The sequence below is a fragment of the Rhamphochromis sp. 'chilingali' genome, assembly GCF_963969265.1.
Source record: "Rhamphochromis sp. 'chilingali' genome assembly, chromosome: 8".
NCBI classification, from domain to species: domain Eukaryota; kingdom Metazoa; phylum Chordata; class Actinopteri; order Cichliformes; family Cichlidae; genus Rhamphochromis; species Rhamphochromis sp. 'chilingali'.
Window position 1 is genome coordinate 40,983,949 of NC_137935.1, and position 16,705 is coordinate 41,000,653.

General features: G+C 47.6%; 2 protein-coding genes across 21 annotated transcripts in view; one reads left to right on the forward strand and one right to left on the reverse strand.

Moving 5' to 3' along the window:
• LOC308401799 (alpha-2-macroglobulin) overlaps window positions 1–6,880 on the forward strand; it is a 66,582-nt gene extending 59,702 nt beyond the window's left edge. The window contains exons 31-36 of the mRNA XM_080890228.1: window positions 343–461; window positions 554–644; window positions 728–796; window positions 1,444–1,549; window positions 1,633–1,674; window positions 3,106–6,880. Coding sequence (XP_080746354.1) covers window positions 343–461; window positions 554–644; window positions 728–796; window positions 1,444–1,549; window positions 1,633–1,674; window positions 3,106–3,128 — 450 coding nt within the window. The 3' untranslated portion in view covers window positions 3,129–6,880. The remainder of the gene's footprint in view (window positions 1–342; window positions 462–553; window positions 645–727; window positions 797–1,443; window positions 1,550–1,632; window positions 1,675–3,105) is intronic.
• The window catches only part of phldb1b (pleckstrin homology-like domain, family B, member 1b), a 119,834-nt gene continuing 106,537 nt past the window's right edge, over window positions 3,409–16,705 (reverse strand). For 15 of the 20 annotated variants that reach the window (XM_080890217.1, XM_080890225.1, XM_080890220.1 and 12 more), the window contains 7 exons: window positions 14,716–14,760; window positions 13,538–13,880; window positions 12,511–12,601; window positions 11,789–11,935; window positions 10,748–10,967; window positions 9,227–9,312; window positions 3,409–7,040 (listed from right to left, as the gene is read on the reverse strand). In XM_080890217.1, coding sequence (XP_080746343.1) covers window positions 6,900–7,040; window positions 9,227–9,312; window positions 10,748–10,967; window positions 11,789–11,935; window positions 12,511–12,601; window positions 13,538–13,880; window positions 14,716–14,760 — 1,073 coding nt within the window. In that variant the 3' untranslated portion in view covers window positions 3,409–6,899. The remainder of the gene's footprint in view (window positions 7,041–9,226; window positions 9,313–10,747; window positions 10,968–11,788; window positions 11,936–12,510; window positions 12,602–13,537; window positions 13,881–14,715; window positions 14,761–16,705) is intronic. The other 5 variants (XM_080890218.1, XM_080890219.1, XM_080890209.1 and 2 more) reach the window with 1 other exon arrangement.

The window sequence follows — 16,705 nt, forward strand, 5'->3', positions numbered from 1 at the left end:
GAAAACACAGTGAGGTGATCGGTAGATGGGAAGAACAATATTTATTGTTCTAAAAGTATTTTAGCGACTAGTTGTTGATGACGCGACAGCCACGGTCCTTAGTAAAGGCAAGAAACGCCACTGAAGCCTCCACCTGCGGCTGGTGCAGCAGATGGAGACTGGGATGAAGGTAAACATCCAGGCTCAGGTGGAGGAGGGCCGCCGTCAGACTACCAGCGAGATTTAAAGACGTCTGATTGGTAAAAGCTTCCTTTGCAGTGTGTTAATGCGTGACGTGAAGCGTCTGATCTGCTAGTGCTGCCGTGCCGCTCGCCACAGCCTGACTTTGCTGTGTCTCTGCAGATCTCCATGTTTTACAACATCCCCCCTCCTGCAGACTTCTCTGCCTTCAACGTCTCTGCTAACACCATGGCCAAGTGTAACATCAGCAGGCCGCAGCTCATCCTTTTCGTGCATGTCAGGTACTCTGCATGTGTGTCTTGGGTATAATTATCTAAACCCCGAGACAACCTGAGAGCACATGAGGATCACAGCACTGTGTGACTTTTTGCAGGTACCAGGGGAGGAGAGAGGAGACCAACATGGTCATCGTCAACATCAAGCTCCTGTCTGGATACGTCCTGGATAAGAGCTCCCTCACACTGGTCAGTTGGCCCGCCGCAGGCGCTGCCAGTCCTGCCACATGGTGTTTGTCCTACAGACTAACTGTTGTGATATGCTGTGTTAGCTGCAGAAGGACCGCTCAGTGAAGCGCGTGGACGTGGAAGAAGGATTCATCAACATCTACTTAGACGGGGTAGGAAGCACGGCCGCTCTGTTTGTATAAAAGCTGGATGACCTCAAAGCATCATTCTCTCTAATGACCAGCAGGGGGCGACTCCCCCGGTTGCGTAAAGAAGTTTGTATAAAAAAACATGGCCGTGCTGCTTCTTTAACACTTTGCTGGTTCATGGCTTCCTGCACTTGGTTTGAATCTTATTGATACAACACGATGTTCATTTGTGTCATTTATACTCGCGTCACAGCTTTAGGGCCCGCCCACCTTTTAATTGACATGTCTCCCTCATCATGTGCCAAATCAAAGCACAAGAAAAGCAATCACAAGACAAAGTGCTGCGTAACAGTGTGTGTGACACGCTGGTGAAATGGTGCTCATAAGCAGGAGCTGGTTGTATTTTGACGTGATGCCCAGCACGCCGTACTGTGACCTCTGAGTTCAGGACGCAGTCAGCCGATGTCATCAGTAGGTAGAGAAAAACTAAACCTACGCAGGTCTTTCAGCCGTCTCTACATTTCTAACATCATTATTACCAAAATCATTTTAGCCACTGAGTCCTAATTATCATGATTACTTGAAGGGTTTCAGTTTTAACTTTTGTGGAAAGTCTTTGGTTTGCTGTAAGGAACATGAGACATGACAGCGGCTGTGAATGTTGTCTGCAGCTGAGGAAGGATGACATGCAGATCTACAGTGTGACACTCGAAGAGGATCAGCCTGTCAGGAACCTGAAACCAGCTGTGGTTAAAGTCTACGATTACTACCAGACGAGTAAGAACCGAAACTCGTGCAGATGCTTCTTTGGAGTTGCCGTCGTTCTGTTCGGTGCTGAAATGTTTTTGCTCTCATTTCAGGTGATGAGGCGGTCACCGACTACACGTCCTCCTGTGCAGAGAGTATGTAACACCTTCATTCACTGCGTCTTTTCATGCTTCAGTGTTTTGTGCAGGACTGACGCACAGACTCAGTTCAGTTTTATTTACAAAGCGCCAAATCAAAGCAGTAGTAGTACAATAATACAGAGAAACAAATCCCAACAATCGTGTTACATCCCTCTGACCAAACACTTGGCAACAGTGGGAAGGAAAAACTCCCTTTTAACAGGAAGTAACCTCCAGCAGAGGCAGGCTCAGGGAGGGGCACCAATCGGATGGGGGGTTGATCACGAGTAGATTAATGGCATCACATTCAACTTCAGCAGAACTGAAGCTGCTGATGGAGCTCATACAGATATTGATTGATTTTTCCTTGCTCTTTTCCATTTTAGGTCGACCTATTTGGCTCATTTTCAGTTTAATATTTCTATTTGTTGGCCCTATTAGAGTAGCTTTGCATAATTTTCAGTTCAAAATAATCCTAATTTATCTTACTGGGCCTTTGTTCAGCTCCCAGTTCTCCCCGTCAGGTTTCCTCTCAGCTTTCTTGTGATTGGCTGTAAATAGGTTTAATGCCAGGTAAGTTGGGCTTTTGTGCTCACAGCCAGAGAAATATGAGCAATGTGCCAAAAACTGCATGTCTGTTTATTTACACAGCGTCACATGACGCGAGCTGGTACAAGAACAGTGTCTGGTTTATCGCATCTTGTCAGCTGTGTGGGGGCTGAACTTTCACTGAGGTTTAACAATTAGGGGTGTGGCTGCTTTGATGGACAGGTGTATGATGTTAGCTCAGTAAATGTAAATGGACTGGTTCTTATTTAGCGCTTTTCTACTCTGAGCACTCAAAGCGCTCTATACAACTAACTCATTCACCCAATCACACAAGCACTTCTAAGCTCTTAAGGTGCTCCCTGTCCAACATTCATACACATTCACACTCGGATGGGTTAGTATCTTCCCACGGATATTTGGCATGCAGACTGGACCAGTCTGGGATCGAACCACTGACCTTCTGGTTAGTGGCTGATCTGCTCTGCCACACAAAACTTCAATCTAAAAATACAGCACTGTGTGCTGGACCATGACTCATTAAATTCACTCAAGTACAGCCACATCAGCACCATCAAGTATTTTTAATAAGATTAACTGACAAATAGGTCCTGCTGTATTTTATTATTACTCAGTTACTCAACAGATACTGGCAGATAATGTGTTTGCAGCTCTATCTGCTCTCTCTCTGTAAACCATGGATATCATAGTCTGTCTTCCATCTTCAGTGTACAGTCTGTAAATCTGAGGGCTGTAGAACAAATATGAATGTATAAAAGCCAACACTGGATCAGTGTTCATGTGGCCATGAAGAAACGATCCACACACTTCATTTGAATACAAAGTGAGTGGAAATGTTTGTGGCTGGTTTCCATGTAAATAACTGTGTTTTCTCTGCAGGTGACACCATCAATGAGCTGTAGAAGTGGTTTCCTGCAAACCTATGCTGGGACAGTTGGAAGGTTCACTGTCAAACTGTTGTTTTTTTCCCCCTTGCTTCCATTAAAATACACAAAAAGCAACTTTTTAGCCGTGTATTAAGAGTGACTCTATTTCATGTATTTTTAGTTTTTTCTCAGTGTTAGAGCTGTCATTATGATGGCTGTGTAACAAGCCCGTAATCAGTCAGCGTTAGCGTCCGTACAGCAGTTACTGGTCTGTCTCTCTCAACACTGGAACCTGCTGAAGTGGAGGAAGCAGCCAATCTGTGATAGTCGTTTAATAGAGCTGACACAATCCATACATGAAAATGACACGAGACATACAGGGTACCAATAACAGCATGGTCCGAGTACTAAGAGTGTGTATGAGTGTGTGTGTGACAGGAACCACTTTATGAAGAACACTAGAGTCTAGTGAGTGTGAGGTGGATTACTCGCTGATACATCTCTACCATACCATCTGAAATGTAACTGACAATAAAACTTCTAAAATGATACAAGTAAAAATTGTACTTCTTTCCATACAATACTGTTTGATTTCCATGTTTTCATTCAGGCATCGTCTTCACAGAATGACAGTGATGCGTGCACCTCCTGCTCTCCACAGACGGCATTTAACAGCCTCGCCAGTGTTGAATAGTTTGGTTTGCACGTCCTCGCTGTGCAGGGAAATAAAAGGCAAGTGGGTGGTAGGGACAGAGTATATTAAGGTCTTTTCACTAGTCTTATAATAAGTAAACATATCACTGTCTCAGGCACCACAACTATAAGTAATCATCACTATACCGACACATGAAACCAGCTCCGCATGCTCCTACAAATCAAAGTAGCACTGGAAACCTGCTGATCCCAAACCGACCACGGTGAGATGAGCCACACAAGGCGCTCCATCAAAGCCGAAGGTGCAAGATTGATTTATCCATCCTGGTGCAGGCAGCGGGCCACAGAAAGAGACTGAGCAGGTTTTAGTTTTAAGACAGATGTTCATAATGGAACCAAGGAATCAGCCCATCGCTCCATCGCAGGGGAAATGAGTACGTAATGAAAGAAGAGCCGTCTGTCAGCATGGACAACAAAATCAAATGCCTTGAAACAACTAAATATTGAAAGCAGCGGTACTGCAGTGTAAAAAGCTGTACTCGTTATGACCCATAAAAATGGAACTGTGCCGATTTCAAATGAAAACAAACGAGCTACATAAATGAGCCGGAGGCCACGACGTGTAGCTTCTGGAGTGTAACATGAGAGAATGCAGTGGAGTATAAATACTTCTAACTTGTACTTCAGTACAGCAACTCACTTGATTTTTTTAATTAAACTGGTGAATTCCACCTTAAATCTGCATACAGCTGCTTTCATTCTTTTTATTGTTATCAAGTCTCTCTGTGCCGCTCCCTGATCCTGGATCTACTGAAGTCCTCTTCCTGTTAAAAGGGAGTTCTTCCTCCCTGCAGTCACCAAACGCTGGGATTGTTGGGATTCTCACTCCACTTTGGAACAGATGACTTAATTGATGCTACGTCGAAATAAATATTGAATTAAACTGGTTGAAAGAAAAATAAAACACTTTGTCCAATAGTGTGGTAGCTGATCCCCACCGCTCAGGGTGGTGCCACACCCCCGTGGTGAAGCTCAGAAACAAAGTCAATGCATTCATATAACTGGAGAGGCTGTGCTCTACTCACAGACACGGCATCGACAACAATAACAACAACAACATAGTCAAGGCACAGTTCTGAATTGCATCAGTCCATAGTGTTGTGTGGTCCTGTGTTGGTGCCATCTGGTAGCTGTTGCTTAGGCTGGCAGTGGTGATGGCTGCTTCCCAGCAGTCATATCAGGTTAGCTAAAGGCTACTTGGCAAACAGAAGATTTACCACTTTGTGCACACAAAGAGATGCAGTTTGCACCTAGAGTTGGCAAAATGACAGCTTGATACAGACACAGTGAGATTCCTGTTCAACATATTCAACAAGTGCACTGAGAACGTGGCAGCTTTGGTGAGACCAGTGTAGCGGTCAATCTCTGAGACTCGAGGTCCCCCAGTGAATGTGATGGACTGACCGCTTCTTCATTACGCAATTAATAATTTAGGAAAGTAGAGACTGTGGATAGCTGATGATGAGGCTTGTTGCCCCTGGCTTACAACAGCACATGGAAAACTTTCAGGGAAAGTCCAGTTTCAAAGCTGTCAAAGGACCGATGAGCGTCTGGATTATGAACGCTTTCTTAAAGAGGACCCATCTCTCTCTGCTTTCAGTTCATCTTCAGTTGGGCAACTTTAGAGCCCCTCGGTTCACCCTCGGTTTCAGCATCCGTCTCTCGAGACCCCCTCCCCTCCCTGAAAGCCCACTACCATTGATTGCAGAACGTCAGGAAGCCTACCACGGGGCAGCGTCCAGTGTTTATGTAACGCCTGTTATGCTCGGGCTTCTTGTGCCTAGAGCAGATGACTGATTGACAAGTCGATCAGTTTGTTATGACGCCGCAAAACTGATTGAAATAATGACTGAATGTATACAAGATGTAACTGTGTACATGAACATGAAGATACAGAAGGCCGGGTCCTCTTTAAGAGGGTTAGGGTTAGCTCAGACTAGCAAAAAGACTGGAAGCAAAGGGACAGAGCTAGCTAGAAAGCGAGACTTTTAAGCTAGCAGCTTGTCTCTTTTTTAGCTTGCTAAGAAAGTTAGCTAGCTTCAGCTAAATACAAAACACAGAGAACCAACAAGATAAAGCAAAGGAAATGACCAGTTTACTATGAAGACTGAGTGGGACAGCCAATGAGATGTACTAAAACCACGACTGGTTTTTACACACATAGCCAGGCTAACATTTCTCAGGGCTTCCAGTCTTCACGCTAAGCTAACGCTGTTGTGGCATTAGCTACATGTTTTAGTCTCTCACCAGCTCTTGCTAGCTTTGATACACAGTACTGTGTATTGTACTACATTAACTGAAATGCACCAAATCCTGCACAAAGCCTGGTCAACAAGCAACTTGAATACTGACACCTTCCCAACCCTCCACGGGGCAAACTGCTGTGAGAACTGCAGAGTGAACTCGTGAGCGGCTCAAAGTCTAACATCACTTCCAGTTACTTTGGTAAGCCTGTGTGTGGAGATAGGAACAGGGTGGAGCCGTGGGTGTAGCTGTGGATGCTGATTGGCTTAGTGTGATTGGCTCATTGTCTTCAGTGTGAAGCTGAAACGCGCTCCTCTGTGTTTCGCCGTTACAAACGTCCTCTCCAGCTCCGGCTCACTCAGGGGTTACAGTATTTCTCAGGTTACACATTGGAAATGAGATTTTTTTTCAAATATTTCTAAAAATGATTACAGGATTCGATTGAACTATTCCTGTCTAACAAAGTCATGAAAGGAAAACACATTGGCATCGTGTGATTTGGCAATTTTCTCTACAAGTAAAAAAGAAATAAAGGAACAAAAAATACAAAAGTTCAACAAACAGTTAACTATAAGATCTCCATTTGGCAATATAGAAAGGCTTTGTAATAAAGTCTTTGACAGGTTTACATTTGGTTTATATACAGACGTGTGTGCGTGCGCACGTTTCCTCCCTTTTTAAATCCAGACAGAATCACATAGAGTGGAGGTGGAAACAAGTACACGGTCAAATCAAAGATGTTAGATTCAAAAGTAAAACAGGAAGGCGAGCCGTCGGAGGACAGGAAACAGGAAGAGTCTGTGATGGGAGCGTCCCCGCCAAAGCCGCCGGCTTGTCCCAGCGCTCTTCTTAGTTCAGGAACTGCGTGTACCCCTCCGCTCCCGTGACGATCACGTCCATCCAGATCCTCATGGCCTCGGCCGACGGGGCCACCACGTAATAGAGGCGGTCGTGGGTCTTGACGCAGAAGGTCAGCGAGGGGTTGGGGCTCTGGAGGACACCGGGACAAAAAACAAGAGAGACGGGAAATGTCCAGTTAACAAAGAGCTAACCATCAGCATGCAGCGAGTCACCGCTGCTCTCAAGGCTCCTTCAGGTCTCTTCTGTAAGGTCCAACGACCGATTCAGGTTTATGCAACATCACTGTATGTTTTTATTGGACTGGATTTGTACCTCATTTCTGCCTCAAAAGAAGACGCCAAACACAGAACAAAGCTATTTAAATGCAGCACGACCCTCAGGTGGACGGATGCTGAGGGTACAGACAGGGAACAGAATTTGGTACAGACAAGAGCAGACCAGGACACAGGAGGCGGGAGCATGATGGCTCCCCTCACCCCAACCTGGTTTTGCTGGTTTTCTTCCTGTTAAAGGGAAGCTCTTCCTTCCCACTGTCACAGAGTGCGTGCTGCTCGCCTGATTGTTGGGGTTTCTCTGCCACGAGCCATCACTGACGATCAGCTACTGTGCAGTGCAGCTCGACCCACGTGTCTCGCTCTGGTGCTGAGCTCATTTCCTGTACGAGCTTCAGAACCAGCAGCTGTTGGGTTACGCGCTGTAGGCTCTCTTTTTCTTTTAAACACCAAACGAGTGCCTGTCCGTTGACTGAGCTGCCAGAATCCCTCGCTCTGTGTAGCCAAAAAGCCTCTCCTAGGAGCTGGGAAGAAGACCCGCAGGACCGAGCCGAGCAGGTGGAGCAGCATGGTGGAGGTGGGTTGCAGAGCAGCTTGCAGTTGCACAGCTTAAATGAAACACTCATTATGTTGAGGCACTCGGACTGTGGGCCGAGGCTGTGATGCTACACGGGCAAAAAAACTGTTTGCCAGCATTAGAGCCGTCTAACATCAGCTCCACACCAACAATCCAGTGTTTCCAAACAGCTGCTACGTATAGCTATTTAAAATCCACTCGTTCCTGCCCGGCTGCTCGGCTTGGCCAATTTGGTGATTTTTGTAACTTCCCAGTTGGAACACCGAGTGCCCTCTGGTGGACAAACTAGGCAACACCAACACTCATAACATTTCCCCGTCTCTACTTTCCCCCGTGGGCCAAAATAAATGCAGATACTGACAGATGGGCCAATGGATCAGCTAACACATCCATGTCAGATGAAAAGTCTCCACACACTTCAGGCACCTTTGGTTCCACACTGACACTAAAGATAATGCAGGGTAAGAGAAACACATGAAGTAAATGGTAAATGGCCTGTATTTATATAGCGCTTTACTAGTCCCTAACCAAAGTGCTTTACATATCCAGTCATCCACCCATTCACACACTGGTGATGGCAGCTACATTGTAGCCACAGCCACCCTGGGGCGCACTGACAGAGGCGAGGCTGCCGGACACTGGCGCCACCGGGCCCTCTGACCACCACCAGTAGGCAACGGGTGAAGTGTCTTGCCCAAGGACACAACGACCGAGACTGTCCGAGCCGGGGCTCGAACCGGCAACCTTCCGATTACAAGGCGAACTCCCAACTCTTGAGCCACGATCGCCCCATGCTGTTATGCTGTATGCTGTTAGTTTACTATTAAAATACTAATAAATTGCTGTTAATTAAAACAGACCCACGTTCTCCTTCTGACATGGTAACATCAGCTCTTTGTGCCGCTGCTAAGAGCAGCAGACTCTAAAGTTTCCCTCTGTAACGCCACATTGGAAGTGACAAGTCGAATCAAAGTTCCAGAGTCGATCAGAGCCCCGCAGTCAGAGCGTGGTGTACTGCGACAGCCCGTCAAACACAGCAGCTCGGCTTTATGTCGCAGATAAATAAAGTGACAAGATGTGGAGGCTCAAGACGAGCAGCAAGAAACATGAGCGGAGAGACACCTACGGCTGCGTCAGGCGTTTGTGAACAGAGGAATCAGACACTCACAGGCAGCACTTCTTAATAAATACAGCCTGGATGTATTCTGTGAAGCATATGAATGAGGAAGCGCTCGAAACACTCCACTGGTCTGTACTGGGATCACTGGGACAGACACAGGGAAGGATTAGTTAGGGTGCGACTCTGTCACTGAGGGTGTCAGCACAATAGAACTACATCCCCCGGCGCACACGGCGGCCGAGGTCAGGCGGGCGAGCACAAAGCGAGGATGCACATGCTGCTTATGTTCAGTGTGACAGGAGGAGGAGACGTGAAGGAAAGAAGGATGAGACTTAAAGATTTGTACCTTAGTGGCGCTGCGCAGGTGATCGTAGTAAACCTCCTCTATCGCCTGGAAGTAGATCACTCCCTTCAGCTTGGTCTCGTGTTTGTCTGCAGGACAGAAATGAGGCTTTGGTCAGAAACTCAAACGTTTGCACTTTCCCAGGCTGGCACGGAGGACAGGGAAGACCCACGGCACGCTGAAAGGGATCAAACTTTGACCAGAGTACAATTAGAGTGATGGATGGAAAAGGACAAGCACGGTGCCCCCCCCACCTCTGTTTTTAAGCCAGTGGTGCTCTCATTGTATTTTCACACTTGACTGCATTCTTACGCTACTCTGGTACATGGTTGCAGTTTGTTTCATCAGCCACTGCAGAACTGCAGTCAGGAACCGGTGGGGAACTCAACAGCCCCTCTCTACCTCCAGGCACAAACACTCCACGAGCCAACTTAAAGAGTAGTAGGTAGAGACGCCGCGCTTCATTTCGAGGAATGGCGCTTTGCCTTTAACGCGCTGCTATTATCTGCTAACGACCTCTTTAGCATTCAAACAGCCCTGCATTTGCATCTCATCAGGCTGCATCTAAACTAGCCAACGACCCGCTGCTGCTGCTGGTGGAGGCTGGTTAATGCGAATTAGCGTCGCTTGTGACTTCTGCACGTCACCTCTAGTTAAATGCTGTTCAAGGTCAAGAGAAGAGGGCGAGAGGTGCATCTCAATCAGCTCCTCAGAGAGCGTGGCGCCGAGTGCATTTTAACTACTGCCAAAGTAATCTCCGTACACCTCCTCGCCCTGGCTCGCTTTCAACAAGGTACGCTTTAAGCAGCTTTAAGCGGAACCTTCTGAGCACTTCAAAGGCCGTCAGCGAGCGTCCCCGAGCTCGCCGCTCAAATGACACCAGCCTGCATGGTGCACGCAGATCTGCTCCAAGCCTGGAGGACGCATGCTCTGCTCTCACTCACAGCGTTGCTGCTTCGCTCTGCTTTCCACATCATCTCAGTTTCCACTGGTGACTGAACATGAAAATCATCCAGAAGAGCAAATGAGAAGAGCTGAGAGTGAAACGCAGGCGGAGGTTATTTTGTCACCGTGTTAGGTTTGTGCTTTCAGCATCACTGAGGACACAAACATCCATCCCCTCGGACTGAGTGATGAAAGCTTCAGAGCACTTACACTGAAGAACCCAGACACATCAGGGGTTTGTTTCCCTACAGAGCGCTTTTCCACAGGCAGGTGTGCTCTCAGGGTCGGGGCCACGTTAGGTACCGCGAGTTGAGCCTCAGGTGTGAAGTTTATGGTTTCCCTGGGTCTTTTCCCGTGTGTCATACAGAAATCTTCTTTTTTTGGTTTTATTCTGTTGTATTTAAAGGCCGGTGCATGAAAATACTGTCAGACACAAACCGACTGATGTAAAACAGGTTGGGGACCGCTGCTGCAGAGGCCCCCTTCTTCTGTTCATTTGACTTTGTCAGGTGTTAAACTGGGACAGACAGACAAAGAGCGCCACGCTAACACAGCAGACGCGGACACCTCGGCTCTTACCAACATAGTAGGAGAACGTCCTTTTGAGGCGGTCGAACACGAACCAGCGTTTCTTCCACGACTTGATCTTGCCTCCCATCTTCACCAGGTAGCCCTTGCACATCTTCTCGGTGAGGATGACGTGATAGCACGTCTCCACGCTGTGACCTGACGACTCGATGTGCGAGCGCAGATCAAACTCCTCCTTCCTGATGGGCAGGTAGCGAGTCATAGGACGGGCCTGCGTGGACAGACATGGGCAGAGGAGTCACTGATAGGGACGATGCAGACGCAGAACCTGCTGCAGGTCTGAGGATGCAGACATGAACACATAAAAACACAGTAAGACAGAAACGTCTCTGCACCAAGCTGCCAGTCACAGTCTGATCAACAACCTTCTTAACCTCCTCCACCTGTCTGTGGACGGCCTGATAACGAGGCGCCCACATCAGGCATAAATCACACGCTTCATTTTCAAAGTCAGGTTTATGCCACATGTTTTAATGTCTATGAAAATGCAGAAGGTTACTCATCGTGCACTCTTTGCCTGGCTGCAGCTGGTCTCTGTGCCACAAAGACCAGCTGCTGCTCACGCAGGACAGATGTTGAATAAAGGACTTAACCCTGTTTGGTCACTCGTGTGCGCTCCACGATCCTTCAACCATTATTCTGACACAGTATGAAAAACGACATTTAAAAGCAAAGGCTGCTCCGTCACAGTGGGAAACATCAGCAGGTCACTCTGATGTTTCCGACCATGAAGCTGAACCTGGTGCTTTCACAGGCTCACCTGTGGAGACCTTTCACGTCTTTACAGACTTTTAGCATTTTGTGTTAACATGGATTCAACACGGCGGTAAAGAACAAGCTTTAAATGTTGGAGCACGCGTACAGTATTTATGGCCACACAGGGTTTACATCATAAATGCACGTGGGGTGGTTTTGTTACGAGCACGGCCATATTTATGTGCCGCCAGCCGTCCGTGGCGCCGCCACACCCGCCCGTCGAGTCACTTTGCACGTTTCCGCCACACGGACTCGATTACATCTGCTTTCACTGACCTGAGAGAAGTTCTTGGCCCTCATCTTGACTTCCTTCTCCACCAGCTGCTGCCGGTGGAAAGTTTCATCCTGCAGCCTCTTCTCGGCCTCCTCCCTCCTCCGCCTCTCCTCCTCGAGCATCTGCCGGCGAGCCAGGCTCTCCCGTTCCTAGCGGACAGCGCTTTCATTAAATATTTTTTTTGATCTGTGGAAGGGTTTGGCAGAGCGCACATGTTCGCTCTTCATACATTTATGTACAGGGTGTCCTGCTGGGAGCTGCCCACAACCTGGAGCTGCTGACCACCGCGCAGCTTCCATTCTTTAAACACAAAACTCTGATATTTGGAGGCGTAATGATCGGCAGACACACACAATGCATCGACGCAAACACTGCAGTACTACGACTGCGTGGAAGCCGTTTGGAGGGTGAGAAACAAAGGCGCTCACTGTTTTGCTCTGTGTGAGATTTCCTAATTGGATGGGGCTCGCAGTCAGACTCGGTGAGAGCAGAAGATAATGGATGGGATCATCTGAGGTGCTTCATCGAGGCACAAAAACAAAATGTGCAAAGTCCAATAAAATAATTGGCAGCTCTGCGCTGCTGTCAGGAACTTTTGATTTTTTTAAGAAATGCGAGTTCAATTCAGCGTTATCGACGGGGGTGCTGCGAGAACTCATCGCTCAGCGAGTATGGATTCGGGACAATCAGCTAACGCTGCAGCACTTGCGACGCTGCTTCTTACCCGCGATTCGATAAGTCTGGCTTTCTCCAGCTGCGCCTCCTTCAGCATCTTCTCCATCTCCTCGATCTTCAGGGCGTCCACACCTCCGACGCTGCCATCAAACACGACATTAGTTACTACACAAAGTCTCACAGCAATAAGTCGACAAATACAAAATAAAAGCATCTAAAGCCCAAGAAAGACATGAAAACGCTTAATGAGGTCACGCTGCAGCATTAATCACGTCAGTGGAACGATCCTCTCCATCACAGCTTCAATCCCATTAAACTCTTCATAATGTGAGCAAACCAGTGTGAGCACGCTGTGCTGAGGACTGTTGCAGTGCAGCTCGACCACACTCAAAGATGGCCTGCAAACTAGCCCACTGTGGACAAAGACTCACAGGGGGAGTCTGAAGATTAGCAGCCCACTGTGTGTGTGTGTGTGTGTGTGTGTGTGTGTGTGTGTGTGTGTGTGTGTGTGTGTGTGTGTGTGTCTCAATTTAGCATTTCAATCAAGCTTTATCTACTCAGCGCCAAATCACAACAACAGTTGCCTCAAGGTGCTTTATATTGTACAGTAGACCCTACAATAACACATACAGAGAAAACCCAACAATCACATGACCCCCTATGAGCAGCACTTTGGCGACAGTGGGAAGGAAAAACTCCCTTTTAACAGGAAGAAACCTCCAGCAGAACCAGGCTCAGGGAGGGGCGGGGCCATCTGCTGACAAAGCCACGCCGTGGATATGCTCACATTTTTGTAACAATAACTTTCATTTCAAAAAATAACCAGAAGCATGAAGAATGCTTTTTATTATCGCACAGATCTGGAGGCAGCTGTGTTCAGTGGAAGAGATGTGAGGAACCAGCCGAAACATGTTCACCAACGACTCTGACATCAGACGTGATGGTGCAGCTGGTGTGTCAGGAGCTGGCGTCTGAACACTGAACCAGGCCACGGCCAACAAACCCAGAGTGTGTTCACATCAGCTACACACAAACATTAACATAGAACCCCATAATCCACTGTGTGTGCGTCATACCCGCTCATGTTGTCAGGCGAGCAGGCCGAGTTGTTCCCGGTGGACACGCTGGTGTCCATGCTGTCCGAGCTCTCCAGGCTCAGGGTGTCGTACGGCTGCTCCCCGGCCGACGGGGGCTGATGGTGCAGGATGGAGTGGTGAACCAGAGGAGGGGGGCCCAAGGAAGTGTGGCTCAGCGCGGGGCTGTAGGCCATGATGGGTGAGTAGGAGGGAGACGGGGAGGACGAGGTTACGAGGTGGGGCTGGGAGCCGTGGAGGGCCTCCCACTGGCACTGAGCCTCCGCTGCTGCTCTTTGCTTGAGCTCGGCCAGACGGCGGCGCTGCTCTTCGATCACCTGCTGACCTGGAGGGGGGAGGGGGACACGGTGAGCGTTTGAGGTCTGCAGACGGAACAATGACTCGAGTGCGAGCAGGCCCGTTTGTTCCTGCAGAAAACAAAGAGCTGGCTGTGAAGGACATCATCACTCAACACGTAAAGGAGACTAGCACCAGCCCACAACCTGCAACACCAGATTCATGCACCACACATACAAGTATGTGCTCTCTCAGTAATAACAAGCTTGAGGAAAACTACAAAAACCCACAAAGTTGAAGCAAAAGTGTCCGTCCAACATCCTACATTTGGAATGAAGCCGCTGCGCAGCTCGTAACACATCTGGCTCCAAACCAGGAGCTCGCTGAACACTGAACATGCAAAATTGATTCTCCAGCAGCACGAAGGTTCATGGAAGATTGATGGAGGAAGAAAGAGGATTCAATGTTACAGACAAAGAAAAAGATGAAAAGAAAGAGGCGTTAATGACACACCAGAGAGGATGAAGAGGGAGGGGAGGGCTGGCTGGAGACAGGGTCTGAAACGAACCGCAGCCACGTGTCGAGTCCGGTTAAATGTTACCTTTGATGGATAAATCAACAGCAGCTAGCTGTCAGAGTGCCTCTCATTTGAGATCAGCCTCCAATTCTCTTCTTTGGACGCAGCCAGGCTGCTTCGTTTACGAGGCTAAAGCTCCATCTTTGCGTCCCCATCGGCAGACAGCAGTACCTTTGTGACAAACAGCTGATTTCAGACCCTGCCTGTGATTTACAGAGAGCAGCTGAGCAAACGCAGACGGCGTCTGCGCAGCCGAACGCAGAGAGCGGGAGAAGTGTGCGACCCCTGGACGCGCTGCTCCATCTACCTGCTGAGCTTCCCTCTACGGCGCTCTGTCTGGAGGTCTGGGGCTCTGTGGTGCAGCAGTCACAGACACAACATAGGCAGACGTGAGAAAAGCTGACAAATGTGACCAGCTCCGCTTTGCAGCCCCGCAGCCGTGGGTGGCAGCCAGCCGAGCTACAAACACCAGACTGCTTTGCTCTGATCCATTTAGTCACACGGCACTGACGCATTAGGAGCACTGATGCCACACACACACACACACACACACACACACAGACACAGACACAGACACACAGACACACACACACACACAGACACACACACACACACACAGACACAGACACAGACACAGACACACACACACAGACACACAGACACACACACACACAGACACACACACACACACACACACACACAGACACACACAGACACACACACACACACACACACACAGAGACACACAGACACACACACACACACACACACAGACACACACACACACACACACACACACAGACACACACACACACAGACACACACACACACACACAGACACACACACACACAGACACACACACACACACACAGACACACACACACACAGACACACACACACACACAGAGACACACAGACACACACACACACACACACAGACACACACACACACACACAGACACACACACACACAGACACACACACACACACACAGACACACACACACACACACACACACAGACACACAGACACACACACACACACACACACACACACACACACACACACACAGACACACACACACACACAGACACACACACACACACACAGACACACACACACACAGACACACACACACACACAGAGACACACAGACACACAGACACACACACACACACACACACACACACACAGACACAGACACACACACACACACACACACACACAGACACACACACACACAGACACACACACACAGACACACACACAGACACACAGACACACACACACACACACACACAGACACACACACACACACACACACACACACACACACACACACACACAGCTGAGTGAGGAAAAGCTAGCTTACAAACAGCAAGTTAGCGAGAACCTGAGGAAGAAGCACAGACGCCTGGTACACACCAGGCTGTCTGCTGCTCACCAGCACAGCTACAGCTTACTTTTGATACGAGCTTATTTTCATATTATCATCAGTGTTAATATTATTAATGTTATCGTTATGTACTGTTATGCAGTGAGAGCACACTTGGAAAATATAAGACAAATACAAAACTAACGAGTCAGCATTAGGGCTGCTCGATTATGGCAAAAATGATAATCACGATTATTTTCACTGAAATTGAGATCTCGATTATTTGACGATATTTATTTAACCCTTTAAGACCTACTATAGAACCAAGTCCGCCAGAGCTTATATTATTTTTTTACATGTTGTAGTGCCGTTTATGGGAGCATTTCAAGTTGCTATACATCAATACAACTGTTATAGCCCATATTTTAATAATATGTATGCATTAAGTCCATAGTAATTACATAAATTGCAAAAAAGTGCAATAAACTACAAAAAAATTGAAAATCGCTTTTGTTTTGTTTACATATATTTCTACTTGGAGAAATTTAAGAGGTTTATCCCTCAAAACTTTAAATACAATAAAGTTTACAACAAAATAGTTTACAACAACAGGAAATTTATTTTGAGTGTCTTCATAGTTTTATTTTGGAGATACAGTTTTTATATACTGCAGGAAAAACAAAAAAACAATCCTATGATGCAAATTTGCAAAGAAAACAGCAGGTGCATCATTTCACTGTGGGAAGTGTTACGAACAGCTGATGGATCGGCAAAGCGTGTTTCTGGAATATTATGTTTTTGTTCCTGCAAGCGCTTTTTATGCAATTTTTGCAAAGCTTTATGTGAAACGAAACCGTGACCGAGGACAAGCTGATGGCATAAGATGTAAGTACAACTCCTCCGGTTTCATATGCAAAACAA